Source organism: Rhipicephalus sanguineus, chromosome 1, assembly GCF_013339695.2.
Source record: "Rhipicephalus sanguineus isolate Rsan-2018 chromosome 1, BIME_Rsan_1.4, whole genome shotgun sequence".
Lineage (NCBI taxonomy): Eukaryota > Metazoa > Arthropoda > Arachnida > Ixodida > Ixodidae > Rhipicephalus > Rhipicephalus sanguineus.
In genome coordinates, this window is record NC_051176.1 from 143,077,574 (window position 1) to 143,093,645 (window position 16,072).

The 16,072-nt window shown below is 48.2% G+C and overlaps 1 protein-coding gene across 2 annotated transcripts in view; it reads left to right on the forward strand.

Moving 5' to 3' along the window:
* The window catches only part of LOC119379585 (LIM/homeobox protein Lhx3), a 159,700-nt gene extending 151,620 nt beyond the window's left edge, over positions 1–8,080 (forward strand). For both annotated transcript variants that reach the window (XM_049416824.1, XM_049416825.1), the window contains exons 3-4: positions 3,084–3,559; positions 6,958–8,080. In XM_049416824.1, the coding sequence (XP_049272781.1) occupies positions 3,084–3,559; positions 6,958–7,199 (718 nt within the window). In that variant the 3' untranslated portion in view covers positions 7,200–8,080. The remainder of the gene's footprint in view (positions 1–3,083; positions 3,560–6,957) is intronic.
* The last annotated feature ends 7,992 nt before the right edge of the window (positions 8,081–16,072 follow it).

Sequence of the window (16,072 nt, forward strand, 5' to 3'; positions counted from 1 at the left end):
TCTTTGTTTCTCTCAGCGTTTCGCTTGAGCCTACGTGGGCGTCTCGCAGTGCGTTCTACTTTGCTGCGCCTCTTTATTTTCTCTTTCGAGTCTGCTCGGAGACGCTGCCGTAGCGTTAGTTTACGGCCCACGCGGCTACGCTGGAGAATTCGAGCCGTCACCGTTCTCTTATCTTGTTTATGTGCCTTCAACTTCGCTGACACTTGCAAAGAAAGTGAACATCTTTCATAGCAGCTCGGTTTCACAAGAGACATCGATATATATATATATATATATGTGTGTGTGTGTGAATAATATTATTATTCTATGCCTATTTGGCTCAGTTTGTTTCGTTTTAAAATGACAGCTGTGTGTGGACGAATGCCAGTATAGCTTATTTTTCAGCCCGTCAATAGGTAAGAAGATGTCCCTACGAAGACTGCGTCCCAGTGGATCTCTGATTCGTATAACATTCTTGCTTTACATGTTTATAGCGGCTTTCAGGCAATAAACTGGCGCGTAAGGAAGGAAGATCGAGCACGAAAAGGAAACTAATATGCATTGTCCTGACATTCCCTCTTTGTGTGCTCTACGCCTTTCGCGTTGGAATCACATGGCACCTGTCTGTCTTAGCGCTACACCACCTAAAGCTGCACATTCTGCATGAAACTACTTTTTTTTTCGAAGTGAATTCGACTGATGGCGTGAAGTGCGTCCGGCCGCCTTCATGTGCTACAGTAAGGGGTGTACCTTCTGGTTAATCAGTGAAGTTTATCATTTTAGAGCCGGTAAAGGCCTCTAGCGTTCACAGAGATGATCGGAAGCTACCCAGAGAAGTGTTTTTTTTTTTAATGAGTGTCACGCAACTAACCACACATCCGAGTAGGAACATATCTGTCGGGCCATTAATATAAAGTAACAGAAAGAATGAAAGAATAAGCGTTGCCCTTTCCGTATGCTATGCCCTCCATGAGCATTGGAGCACATTCTCACGACGTTAGTTTTGGTCTTCTTCTTCGCCTTTATTTATTTATTTATTTATTTATTTATTTATTTATTTATTTATTTATTTATTTATTTATTTATTTATTTTTGGTCTCTTGGCTACTTGAGTAGAACGGGGTTCAAAGAAGACCGGTCATTACAGCACCGTTTATTTTTCTTATGCACAATATTACTGTTTCAATCATACTGCGTCCTCGGCAGATACTGTAACACTTGCGGTTATAAACGCCGAGGAAAGCGTTCTGATGCGCTCTGAGCGTTGTGCCCTCGCCCTACAAGAAATCGTGCTAATGGGTGCCGTCGCGGCTTTCTCGCACGTCCACCCCGGCAGTGTTGAAGCGCCGGATGATCGTGGAGGCCGGTATCCGCCGCGGAGATTAGGACGATGATGTGCCGCGCTAATCCGGAGAACGGATCAGCGACGCCTCGCTACGCCCGCTATAAATAACCGCGCGAACAGCGCCGCCTCCGAACAAAGTCGCGTGCGTGCAAGTGCCATGGGATGGGATGCGCATATACTACATGCATATATGGACAGCGCCCGAAAGGAGCCAGAATAAGCAAAACAGAAATGAAAAGCGGAAGAAGATAGAGTGAAAGAGACGGGGAGGCCGTGAACGAGGCGGTCACGCGCCCAACGGAGCGTGGCGCCTGCGTCGCCATCTGCCGCGTCGAAACGCTGGCTCCAGAGCGACGCTGCGGTTTGGGCGCGGGGGCGGCCGCCAGCCGAGAAGGCGAACACTGCGGGACCCGGCTTGCCTCCGCCCGGTCGCGTCGCCGGCGCAGCGTGCATACGCCGCCGTCCTCCATTCTTCTGTTTATGGGACTGGCGCGTTTACACGTCTGGCTTCCTGCTCTGCGTGAGCGCGCGCGCTCTAGCTAGTGCAGGGGCCGCTCTGACGCGTCCCAGCGCCACGCGTCAGCGAGCCGTCTCGTGTCTCGTCGCGATGGCCCATCCGACAGCTGCGCGTGCCTGCTCGATCCAGCGAGAGAACCTTAACTCGCGAGCGTCACGCCCGATACCATTCGGATATACGACGCGCGTGACGGTATACTCGTTCGATTTGCACTTGAGGTGCGCCACCTCTCTCCGTTTACGCAGTCGAGCATGTATGATGCGCTTCTTTCATCTTCTACGATGTCCGGTCTGTAGACGTTGAAAGAAATGCCTAATGCAGATGCTCTGCGGCATGCATTAGAAAAGTGCAGCATCGCTCTCATATCACGCGGCGTGAAATGCATGAGCCGCCACCGAGACGTATATTGATACATGCCATGCAGTTGCAGTTTTGCGGGCGCAAGGCGCGGAGCACATGTGGCTTCGCTACACGAATAATTGCTCTCTCACGCACACGCTTACAGATGGAGGAGCATCACGTGTCCCTATGCGCAGTTGCCTATGGGTCCCCGTCGTGAGTAAATCTGCGCCTAAAAGTACCTGTACCCACCCTCGCTTTCGTCAGCCAATGTTCTGAGAACTGCAGAACGAAGTAAGTGAAAGCAGAGCATTGAGCAAGTTTCTCGTTCTCTGGTTAAGACGAAATGCTAAGCCAAGTTCGCACTCCTTTTCTTTCTGCTATGCTTTCATTACGCCCTCATTTTGTGCAGTGTTGGCATTTATTTTGCTATTTTGTCGAAAGCTCTTTTACGCAAGGCATAACATACCCAGATGTTCCACTGATAACCCCAATATAGCCTTGGAGTTCAAGACACGGATGAAGTGAAGACGTAGCCAAGGTTCAATAATTCCCAACGTGTACATCAGATAGCCGAACCTTAGCTGCGGTTCTGAGAAAACCTGCTTTGGTGCTTACACTAAGTTTACACATATATGTTACACTTAATGAAGATTGCTCTGCACTCCATTTCTGTGCACCTCTGCTTTCGGGATGTACTCTCTTTTATCAGGCTTGTTTGTGTGTATCGGTTACATTATTCATTTTATGCAGTTCGCTGCATGAAGGCTCAATTTCCTTGTATCACTGTCTAACAGTACAGTGCGCCTCATGTGGAAACGATGCGTCTCCAGAACATACTTTAATATCTGATGCAGCTGTCAGTCTAAGCGCCGGTGCGTACAATGGCCAACTTTTACGCAGGCGATATGGCACCAAGTGCGCTGGCTGCGAGCTGGGCATTCCGCCGACGCAAGTGGTTCGCCGGGCACAGGATAACGTGTACCACTTGCACTGTTTTGCCTGCATCCTGTGCAAGCGACAGCTGAACACGGGCGACGAGTTCTACCTCATGGAGGACAACAAGTTGGTCTGCAAGGCCGACTACGAGGCGGCCAAGGCGCGCGAGGGCTCCAGCAAGCGGCCGCGCACCACAATCACTGCTAAGCAGCTGGAGACGCTGAAGAGCGCCTACAACAACAGCCCCAAGCCGGCGCGCCACGTGCGCGAACAGCTGTCGCAGGACACTGGGCTCGACATGCGCGTCGTACAGGTTTGGTTCCAGAACCGGCGCGCAAAGGAGAAGCGCCTCAAGAAGGACGCCGGAAAGACCCGCTGGGGAGACTTCTTCCGCTCCTCGTCCGGCGCCACCATCAAGCGAGACGTCAAAGACCACCCAGGTATGCACAGCATTCCCTCTGTAGCAGTGATTGATTGATTGATTGATTGATTGATTGATTGATTGATTGATTGATTGATTGATTGATTGATTGATTGATTGATTGATTGATTGATTGATTGATTGATTGATTGATTGATTGATCACGCAGACATGCTAAAATCTTAGTAGCATGAAAAGGTGCAGACAGCGTAATAAACACACGAAGGATGAACAGCGCCGCAAGAGTCCGCCTGAAGTACTTTTGGCAGTATCTACTGGTAGTGTTGCCCCAGTAGCGTAGCCAGAAATTTTTTTCGGAGTGGGGAGGTTCAACTATGCTTTATGTATGTTTGTGCGTGCGTTTGTATGTGTGCGCATACACATGCAAAATTGAAAAAAAATTGGAGAGAAATTTGACCCCCCCCCCCCCCCCCCCCCAAACTGGCTACGCCAGTGGTGTTACGCTAGTATGTACTTTAGGATTATGTTAGTACGCATTTGTAAGGGTGCCTATGCAACGCGTATTCTTTTTAGCAATATGAATTTTTTATAAAAATGCTATGACAGTCAGGCACCTGTCATCTTCGCACACGAACTCTACGTCAAGGGCGAAATACTTTGCCGCAGCTGAAGATACAATGAAATAACTAAATAGCAAAAGCTTTTTAATTACTTTTATAATTATGAAATTGAGGGCAGTTGTTTATATTGGAAAGTTGTAGGCCGTCACAGTGTATAACATACCCATTTTTGTAAATCATAAAAAGTGCACGTAATTTGAGATACTCATCATCGATGAAAGGCCTGATATCGAAACCGAGAGCGCCCGGAGTGCAGAAAAGGCGGCTGATCTGTTACGTCAGTCCGGAACTACCCATGACGAGCAAGTGATGAAATTTGAATCAAGGCTAGTCGAAGCAGAATCTAGCCAGGTAAAGCAGCAAGTCGTCTCAAAAGCACAAATGGACCGCTTATTATTTGCGTGCGATGCGTGGTGCTTATTTGTTTCTTTCTTAACCTATAAATAGGCGCAAAGTACTCTTTCGCCTGTCGCACAGTCTGCAATAAGAGGCGTCGTAGTGGTTGCCTCTGAGTTTGAAAGCTGCATTGAAAGATAATGTGGAAATGGTGCTTTTCTTGCGCACAGAGCGAAAGAAACAGACAAGCATCAAACGTCATAGGGAACCCAAGCTCAAGTTTGGGCGCGAGGCTCGCGCGGCCGAGCTATGCGTTACTGGTGATAGACGCTGCCTGCGAAGGTGGTTTGTAGTCGGATTTGGCAGCGGCGGCGGAAAGGACACGTGCGCACATGCGCTCCTCATTCGGCCCGGAGCACTGCTAGTCATCAGTAGTTACATCGTGACGCACCACAGATGCAATCCGAGAGCTCTGCGCCTGCGCGGAAGCGGGGACGGCAATGTTGTGGCGAAAGGAGCGCCGTGGATATTCCCAGTTACGATAAGAGCAGTGGCGCCGCTCGACGTTGCTTTGAAAGCCTATACGCAAAGGTAGCGCGATCCGCTTCTGGAAGTGAGGTGACGTGTCGCGTTCCACAAGATACCGTCGCGACGCGCATTCATTCAAAGTTCCTCACTTTTCCTCACGGCAAGTTCCGGTCTGGCGTAACAGAAAGGCCACCTTTGCTGCGCGCCCGGTGCGCTCGGTTTAGATATAGTCATTGAATTTCGATTAAGACTACCTCAAATTATGCGCAACATTCGTTATTTTTAGAAGATGGGTATGCCATAAACTTTGACGGCCTACAACTTTCCCGTGTAAACAACTGCCCTCAAGTGGATAATTAGAAAGCATGTAAAGAGCTGTTGTTATTTATTCATTGTAACTACAGCTGCGGCAAAGTATTTCTGCCTCGACGTAGAGTTTATGTGCAAAAGCGACAGGTACGTGACTGTCAGGATTTTTATTTAAACATCCGTATTGTCTAGAATAGAAAAAAAAAACACCCTCTATATCATATCGTGTTTTCGCGCTGTTTCGCCTTTCGTTGCGTACTTTTCTCTCGTGTTCGTATTGCCGCGAACATGCCACGGGAATGCATGGAAGTTGGTGCATGGATAATTACGTCGGCTGAATGGCCAGCACAGTCTCTGCAGGAGATGGAATGCAGGGCCACGAAATGCAAACTGTCCGGCCTGTTAGCTCACACGTTAATGAGAATCAAATTAAGTAAGAGAAAAAATTACACCATCTCCCGCTAAAGGGGACCATGAGGCGATGCGAAGCCGGAGCCCTTGCACGATCGCGTTCCGTTGGCGTTCGCTGGGCCTGCTACCGACCTCGCGTCGTGGAACGCGAACAGGAACACTACGCGCGTCGTGTCTTCCCTCTAGCCTGGCCGTTAATTCTCACAGGGCGTGCGGGGAACGTCGACAGGCGCACGAGAGAGAGGTAGCGTAGGAGAGGAGAGAGAGGGGCAGAGGACGCGCATGCGCTGGCCCTCATCGCGGCGCTGCGCAGGAGAGAATTTCGGCATGTCGAGCCCGCATTTCAGAGGAGCCAACCGAAGCAAGCGCTGGACTGAACGCGCGCAGCGCTCTACTATTTGAAGGAGAGGAGACTAGAGGAGGAGAGTAGCGTATGCGCCGTGAGAGCAGAAGCGAGAACGCAGGAGAAGCGCAAGCAGGTGCTGGTAGAGAAGTGGAGAGAGTAACGCGCAGCTGTTGGAGAGAGGGAAGGAGGAGAGTCGCGCATGCGTAGTGTGAGTGCGGACAACGCTGCGTGCGGATTACCACGCCGCCTTACATACCCCCGAGCAAGAGATACTTCGCATCTAAAAAATCGGGCCAGCTGTAGCAAAACAGCGTTTACCTTTCTTATTGTGGCGCGCTTTGTTGTTAGAGCGTGTCTTGAATCCTTTCTAAATATCTAGTAGAATACTGTAAGATGGTCTTAAGGAAACAGTGAAGAACCGACACTAAACAGTTTTTTTCGGAACCGAGTTCTTGAAACACACTAGCCATCTCCCTCGATGGGAATACGTTGATCGCTACTGAATGCAAACGTTGACTATTGCTGGGAAACATCGAGGTAAAATTTTCGGAAAACTAAGTACGCTGCTCACTAGACTTCAAACCGTACTTGCGGCTTGACGGCGCCGACACAGTCAAGACTGCAACAACTTATCTGCGCGTAACCTACATCAAAGGACACACACACACACACACACACACACACACACACACACACACACACACACACACACACACACACACACACACACACACACACACACACACACACACACACACACACACATCGAATTCAAGCGTTTCTGACTGCTCTCTCTGAGCTGTGCTTATATACGCGCTTACAGGCCGGGCTTCGGGCACTTTGTTTCATGGCGTCCCTGGCGCTTGCGCTCTGTTTTCTCTTCCCTCGTGCTGGTTGCCGCACCAGAGGACTCTGAGCCGTTCGGACTGACCGGCAGTGACCCCGAGGGCTCCCCGGGCCAGCAGTCGGGCCACAGCGGCGCCTCGTCCTATTTCCCGGCCAGCCCCGGCGGTCAGCTGGGGCCTCACTTCGGCCTGCCCAGCGACCAGTTTCCTGGTCGTGGAGATGACACCTACGGCGAGTTCCCGCCCAGCCCGGCCTCGTGGCTCGAGGACATGGACAGCACGCCTTCGTCAGCGAACTTCTGAGCCCCGCAGTTCCGCGTAGCGGGAACCCAAGCGTGCGCTGTCGGCGCGGTTGACACTCCCTCAGTTTCGTTGTTCCACGGACTGCGTGGCAATCGGCGCAGCCGCAAGGTTCGCGGCGCTGCGCTGTGTGCTCGCTGAAGCTGCGCTGAAGGCGAGGGTTGGAAGGAGATGTGCGGCTCTGGGCAGTGTTCCTTGCTCATGCGGCTAGTGTCATCCTGACAATGTGAAAGTGGGCAGGGTGTGGGGAAATCATGCCCCAGAAACTCTTGAGGTAGCAGGCGCAAACTTAAATCAGAGCTTAACTGTCTGCTGCCAGGGTTATCTATATGCTACTCTGGCGCGGTTCTGTTGCAAAGTATTGGTTCCTGTTGAAATCGTGGTTTGTAAGCTGATTACCTGTCGACGAACAAACTCGAGTATCGAGAAGAAAATACGTACGATAATCTCTTTTGTGACTATGACCCGCTTAACAAAAAAATCACAAACCAAAACAGCAAACCGAAAGCAAAGACAGAATATTACTTTCTGTGAGACTCCTTTCTGAGTTGGCATGACCTCTCATTTACCTATCGAGGGTCACTAACTGCTCTCAGGTAACTACGGGGACAGAAAAAAAGAAAGAAAGAAATAGCCTCGCTTTTCTACGAAATTTTACTGTGTGCAAATACTAGTCAAACAACGTAAATGCGCGTACAGACACACAAGACCGAGTGATGACCACACTAACGTATTTCGTACGTGGTTGTAGCATGCTCGTTGCCCTTCTCGATCCCTATATTTGCATCTTGAATATCACCCCTGCTAAGTTTTCATTGTCACAATAGTTTATATTGAGATGAACAGATCTCAGTGCTTCGGAAACCACCAAATGGTTAATGCCCACGGACTTCCATCGCTGCCTTCAGTACAGCTAATCTCTAAGTTATGTGAAAAAAAAGGACTAACAAAGAGTGATGAGGTTTTTTCCTCATCACCTTTTGTCAGTCTAACAAAAGGTTTTTTTCACGACGACAATAAAACCTGCAGTAGAGTCTTGGGAAAACCGTGATATGAGTGGAAGAAAACACATAGCAGATTGGCGCCTGCCTCTTGGGCTTTCGCTGAAGTGCAGATACAACAGTAAATGACCAGCCATATTGATTTATACTTGCTTACTCTTCATATGTCAGTTCTTCTGGTTTCAATTTAATTTACATGAGTTAGGAGTGATCGCAGGGCTGTTGTTAATCGGTGCGCTCTCGGCTTCAAAAACCAGTGTTGCGGCTTGGCAAGGGACAGACTCGTGATTTAAGGAAGACGGGAAATGTAGATATCCCTGGAAGCTTCTTCCAGTGCAGCATACAAGAAATTCCATTGCCTGTCTCACGAAAAAGTTTCTGAGTAAACGAGAACTGTAGCCAAACAACAGAACGAAAGGTTTGGCCATTTACTGAAACGCATCCCATATCCCTGCACAAACTCTAGTTGAGAAAAAGAAAGTCAAGTTTTTTCTAAAATGTAACGGACTAGTGTGCAGTGTCTAAAAAACAAATGGGGCAATCCAGGGCTTGCTGTGATATGAGATTTACTTTCATGTGATTTTTTTCCCTAGTCATTTCATTGTCCCAGTCATCTAGTCGTTTGCAGTACGGGTCTTTTTACATGCAACAGTGCACTTCAACATAAAGCATACACAAGTTTTGGTGATGAATTCGCTCAAATTAACGAGCTAAGTCGTGCCACATGAACGGACACGGCGAATTCGTAATATTACGACGACTTAACAAGGCACCAATTATGGGGAAGCGCGGTTACCTGGTACCTTAATAGCCGGTTACCGTCATCAAGGCACCAGGTAACCGCGCTATCAATTGCTCTGGTGCCTTGATAACCGGTTACCGTTATCAAGGCACCAGAGCAATTTTTGTGCCCCCGGCAGCTCTTTAAGTAAATAGTATACTAACTGAGCCTACTCCGGCACGAAATGTGGCCACAAACTGCCATTTGCCGTGCATCCAGACAGAATCACGCCCTCACCTGGCTGAAAGTTACACGACGTGCCTGTAAATCCGTGTTAAGATGACGGAACAAGTGAGAGGCATCCACCGACGAGCGCGTTCTTCCAAACTAGCTCTTCTAAGCTAGACAATTTCAAGCTTTTCGATGTGATGGGAATCAAACAAAGATAAATGAAATAGTACTTTGTCTAGGTCGTCCAGTGAAGTCCGCAATCAGAGAGAAATCGAATCTCGAAGCTAGCGACGAAGAAGCATGGCCCAAAGTGCCCAATGACGCTTGCATCATACATGCCTTTCTTGAGTACTACCACCAGCCGACCTAACCAAACCTCACATCTCGCCCTAACACTACAGCAGTCGCACTTACGTAAGGGCATTGCGTGCTTAGAGCTTTTGGTTACGAGACGACACTAGGACTACTGACTGAAATGGCTCGAGAAAAGGCGCTTCCTTTCTCAGCCATTCGCTGGGCGCCGCATCTAAGTGAATGTCTATTGGAAAAAAAAATCACGTGTACCCGGTGAAAGAAACTTGCGCGGATCTTTAGGAAGTTTCGGTTTTCGAATAGACAAGCAAATGGGGGCCAGCATCTACCTAACCTTGCAGTTCGAAATATGAGACAGATTCTAAGCTTCGATTAAATTATACCAACTTCACATGGCAGCTTTAGGAGCTTTCAGTGCATCAGGGCTACTAAGATCGGACAATGCGCACACAGTCTCCGACGTGATGGCATGACTATGAACAACGGCCTAACGAACATCTACTGAAACGCAAAGGCCTCATGACGTTCGCTTTACGTATTTTATACGGGTGCCTCAAACGCCGCGCATAGCTCTCGTGGGGCTTCGAACAAGCGATAGCAGCGATTACAAGTTTGCACTAAACCGAGCGGACGGCGCAAAATTTCAAAGGGCATGCGTGTGGTGGCGTTGTCTGGAACTCTCTTTGAACAATCTTGGCGGTTACAGCACTCGAATCTCCTTCTAGATGGCGGCAAGGAGCACGCGTGAACGGAACTGCCAGCTACTTATACTTTCTAATTTCATATTCGCGCCGTATTGCGCGAGATGCGTGTAGCGTTCTTCCCTTAGTTGGGCGTAAGACCTTTACTCGTGCGCGTAACTAAAACCTTGTGTTAAATTGCCCCTAAACCACCTCCGATAATTTTTAACATTTCAAGTAAACGCGCGCATCCAGTTCAGAATGTCATCATGATCAACAATGCCAAACGCGGCAGTGCTACGAGCCGCGGGCGCGCCACAAATTCCATGAAACAATCATTTATCCTCTCCGGGTCTTTCGGTATCCCCAGCGTTGGCCGGGACGTTACCATTCGCGTCTGGGCATGTCATTCACAAAAAGAACCTGTTTTTCTGCTCGCAGGTACGCGCACTCGCCGCTCTTGCTCCTCGCACGGCTAGCAGGAGCACTCAGCCAGGAGGAGAGACGAACCGATGAACTGAGCTTAGCGAAGGAAAGAGCAAAGCAAGCGAGGACCGTTTTTGGATCATCAACCCCGCTATTACGGCACCGCTACCGTTTCGAAAAATTATCGCGGCTACGTGTTTGTTGAAGACTTGTGCACAACTGCCACACCACAACTAAACTTCAACCTCGGGTGGTTTGGGCCGCTTTAAGTATTGCACCATGAGAGCTGACTCGTGCGCGTACTTTTTTTTCTTTCTTTTTTTTTTTTGCGGGACTCGACACACAGCAAAATGACGGACATACATGTACTTTCCCGGGAGCTCCAAGTTCATTAAACGTCCTCTTAGACGTGTTGATAACCGACGGCGAGAACATACAGTAGGATGCTGTTAGTCAGAATCATGGGCGTCCGGAGGGGGGTGCAAGGGGGGGCAGCTGCCCCCCCTTGGAATTTCGGATAATATTTTTCTATGCAGTTGCGATAAGCTACACAGCTTGATTAGCACACTCAGGTACTGGTCTTCAGGTTTGCCATTCAATTTCGCGCCTTACGTACTTCAATTTCGCGCCTTACGCAGGAGCACTCAGCCAGGAGGAGAGACGAACCGATGAACTGAGCTTAGCGAAGGAAAGAGCAAAGCAAGCGAGGACCGTTTTTGGATCATCAACCCCGCTATTACGGCACCGCTACCGTTTCGAAAAATTATCGCGGCTACGTGTTTGTTGAAGACTTGTGCACAACTGCCACACCACAACTAAACTTCAACCTCGGGTGGTTTGGGCCGCTTTAAGTATTGCACCATGAGAGCTGACTCGTGCGCGTACTTTTTTTTCTTTCTTTTTTTTTTTGCGGGACTCGACACACAGCAAAATGACGGACATACATGTACTTTCCCGGGAGCTCCAAGTTCATTAAACGTCCTCTTAGACGTGTTGATAACCGACGGCGAGAACATACAGTAGGATGCTGTTAGTCAGAATCATGGGCGTCCGGAGGGGGGTGCAAGGGGGGGCAGCTGCCCCCCCTTGGAATTTCGGATAATATTTTTCTATGCAGTTGCGATAAGCTACACAGCTTGATTAGCACACTCAGGTACTGGTCTTCAGGTTTGCCATTCAATTTCGCGCCTTACGTACTACTGACTAATCTTGCCTGTCATGTCACGGCAGTTAAAAAAAGGCTGCCAGTGCTGAATGCCCCCCCCCCTTACGTATGCACCCCCCTGCAAAAAGTTCTGTGGACGCCCTTGGTCAGAATACGTACTCACGCAGAAAAGGACGCCGTAAGACGCTGTCAACACTTTTCAGTGAGCAAGCCTAGGGCACTTTTGCAAGTTCACACCAAACATGATCTCACAAGAAGTCGTGCCGTACTCTGCAGCGCAGCCGATGCCCGCGGGAGGACGCTTCCAACTGCTACTGTTCTTGCGGAGCACCATGACTAGCTTCATTCTTAAGCAAACATCCCATGTTGACCAGGTTTTGCTTTGCCTGTATAAGGCCGTTCATAAGAATGAGGACGATGACTGTTCCAAGAAATGTCCGATATTATAGCCCAAAAGTAAAGTTTCTGAAAACAGTTCTAACGAAGGAAAAAATGACGGAATCCATCACCAATTCGTATGCCTACGCTAGATCTGGCTATGCTGCATCCTAATTAACATACCTAACATGCATACTTCATGCACACATGCAATATGCTGCTTGGAACGCGACCTTGCGGTGGAGTCGAGACGCCAAGTGACAAGCTGCTCATTTATAGCGAATAGCGTCGTGCGCTGGTGTTGGGATGCAACTGCTGCTGGCCAGTTAGCGCCAACTGCCGGGCAGGTTGAGAATATTATGTATGTATTCTGCGCTACATACACAGTAATGGTGACGCCAAGTCATTTAATCGGTGGCGCATTGCGGCGTTGGGCTATAACTCAATGTTTCAATGCTTGTAACATATGAACATGTTACAAGCATTGAATAAATTCACCTGTTCCAATGCAATTACCAGCATTTGATTTTGCATTGCCGACCACAGAAATGCCTACATATGTCGATTCCAAGAGAGACACATTAATTACGTAACGATAAGGGTATGATTCAGTGTGGCAAGTTACAAATGGCAGGTGCCATTTATAAATAATTTAACGCGTAAGAGCTGTTAACACTGACAGGGAAAAGACAACATAAAGAAACGACGTTTCAAAAACCGTCAAGATAGCTTCGACTGTATAATAGACGTCTCTAGAGATAACAGTAACAAAAAGATCTAGAGACGCTTACGTCGCGCACGGGGTCTTGTGTGCAGTGTACTGGTTAGGAAGAGGCACTCCTTGCACGTCACTCGATTGGAGCAAACTCGGCTGCCCTTGATACTCGTTGTGTGTTCGCGTATTCGACGTTACTAACGGAGTTTACACTTTTCCGTGAATTAAACAAAGCAGTGACTGTTTGACCGAATTTCTGTGGCATTCATCAGTTTTTATATTGTTTATAAGTTGCGTTTCTAGTGGAAGCAAGTTTTTTTTTCTGAAGACGCGATGTCGCTTCGTAATGAAGGCAGCACAAAATGCTTCTGCTATTTCTGCTTCCATCATCACCAGCCGCTACAGCTTATGAAATTCGCGGTACTTGTTCCGAATGCTTGAGAAGTTGGCGTAACGAAAGTCATTTGTTCCAGCCGAACTGTCTGGGTCCCTCACGAGACGACCTCGACAGCGCCGATAGCGCGTGGTGTTGGTAGTTTTGCACCACCATCACTTCTCAACCAGTCTGCGATCGCGAGCACGTGGGACAATGCGTGGTGTGTGTCACACTGACTGTACGCGCGTGTGTGTACCTCCGGTGCATCTTTTGGCGCCGACGACGTGACCTTTTCCAGAGCCCGACATTACTTTTCTTCTTGTTGTTGATTTTTTTTTTCGGGCACAACGACACCGATTGTAGTCTGTGTGTACATATTCGTGAATATACATTAATATATTCCCAAAAAACGACTCTTGTCTATTCCTTGAACAATCTTTTTTTCTTAATGGGGTGCGCAACGAGTCTGGCGCAACAGCTTCTGCACTGCTTTTCGTCACCGGCGCGGCCGGCCTCAGGCCTGAGCCCGGCCGTGCCAGCGGATAAAAAGAAAAAAAAATGTCCGGGCGTCTATATGATTCCATCCGACATCACTACTGTGACATGGCACGTGATGTGTATGCGTTTAAACCATTCGGCCACGGTTGCTAACACTTTAGTCGTGATGCGCGTGCATTTACGCGACTGTACTTCAAAAAACTAGGCTTGTGCGAATAGTAAATTTTAGATTCGAAGCGAATTCGGAGCGAATAGTGATTCGGTCGAATAATTTCGACTCGAATAGTATATATCACATATTATAAAGAAAAAATAGCATGTTTGTATGACCCAACTAACCTGTACAGTATATTTTTAAATTGAAATAAGGTATGCACAAATGTCATTCTTTTTTGGTTTAGAGGCAGTGGAAGCGACTTTGAATAAATAGTAGCAGGATTTGACTTTCGGTAGAATGCAAGTGATAACCTGTAAAATGTGTTACTTTTTAAAATTTGTTATACTTAGAGCATATAAGCTGGTATATCAAGTTTTTAAACATAAAAATGATGAATCGATGTGAGGGTAATATGTTTATTTAACCATAAAATGGGGCTTCGCGGCAGTGCAGATTTTTTTCCGGAAAGATGTATTCACGGTGTAACATTTCTCCACTGTAGTGAAGCCACCTTTACAGGGGGGGGGGTTACATGTGGAGTGGACTAATACGCCTATTCGTTCATTTCGAATAGTTCAAAATTTCCAAGAATTCGAATTCAAATCGAAGCGAATTCGAATACTGTAATAAGTGCTCGAATATTCGCACAAGCCTACAAAAAACGCTTTAGGGGACAATGGCGCCATCGAAAGTTGAGAGACCGTGCTACATGCGATTTATTTGCCATTGCGATAACTACCACGGTTTTATGACAGCTAACGTTTTTGTCTAGGGGAACGAGTCAAAACTTTGGTATTTTTCCATAAACTTCGATTGTGGGACCTTTGACTGGTCTGGGAACAAACGGTAAGCTCTCCACAACACGATCGCTCATTTGTCGGTTGCGATTTGTTTCCTATAGAAGCTCTCCGTGGTCTGCGTTTTTCAAGACTCACCTTGTGCGCTAAATTATTCGCGGAACACTCTCTCAGATTACTGACAGGTTCATTCGATTTACCCTGCACTACCTGAACTGGTCCGTGGTGGGGCCGTCTGGGTGCCGTCGTCGCGCAGGGAACGTTTCAGCAGGTGCAGCAGAAACGAGATGGTGAAACGAATACGCGATTACGGAAATGTCGTGCAAGCCCTACGCCGTTACCGTCGGTTGTATCGCGGTTTGTGGAGGTTGTGCTTTGTTAAAGTCGGCGCCGCTTACATTGCCTGGCTTTTCCAAGTGCCTGAAAGCGTTCACTGACGCCGTTTTTGAACGCCGTTAACGTAGACACCATAACAGACAGTTTTGTCGTCTGCTGCGGTCCCAGCCATCTTGTACTGCACGTACTCGGCACTAAAGCCCCTCCATGCGTTTTCCGCCGGCTAGACGCGATGGAGGGGCTTTACTCGGCACTACCTCACGAGTAAGTGCAGGCTATTCATGAACTAGCCTTTGCACGACGGCTGCACTTTTTCGAACCGCCATGTTGAACTCATGAAACGAATGCCTGAGCGCAGCACCATCGTAAATTGGCTCACAAAGTGCAGGTGAAACGAATGGACTTTAACCCGACATTTGCGAGCATTACCGTCTACGTAGCCGAACCCGGCCACCTTTAATGCGTCGGTCGTCACGCATACACGAAGTGCTACGGCGTAAACTACAGCAAAGTAGCTGACTGGGCTAGTTGGTAGTGCATACTTGAAATAAACAGCGCAAAGAACGGACGGCCACGGAAAGGAAACACACAGGACAAGCGCAGCACTTCCAACTGAATTTTTATTCACAAGAAAGATCTTATAAGTGCTTGCGGGAAAGTTAAAACCAGAAAAAAGAACAGAACAAAAAATGCAATGATAGATACGAGGCAAAATACTAACAGTCACAGCAGCCTGCAGCGCTTGTCCTGCGTGTTTCCTTTCCGTGGACGTCCGTTCTTTGCGCTGTTTATTTCAAGTAAACTACAGACTCGAAATTTTTCATCCCCTGCCTTACGTCACAAGATTCACCCGGGAATATACCCTAGCTCATCCTGCAAGTTTTGTCCTGCAAGCCGAGCACTTTCCGTGCAGGCGCTACTATAGCACCGTCCACACCTCTCGACAGCCCAGAAGGCAGCGAGAGTACGCTTGTGCTTTTTGAGGACGACGGACATGTGCGAACGCCTCTAGCTGACTTGTGGTGCAATCCCGCACTCTGCAGCGAATTCTCTTCTTTTTAACACGAAAGTGTTTTATGCCGG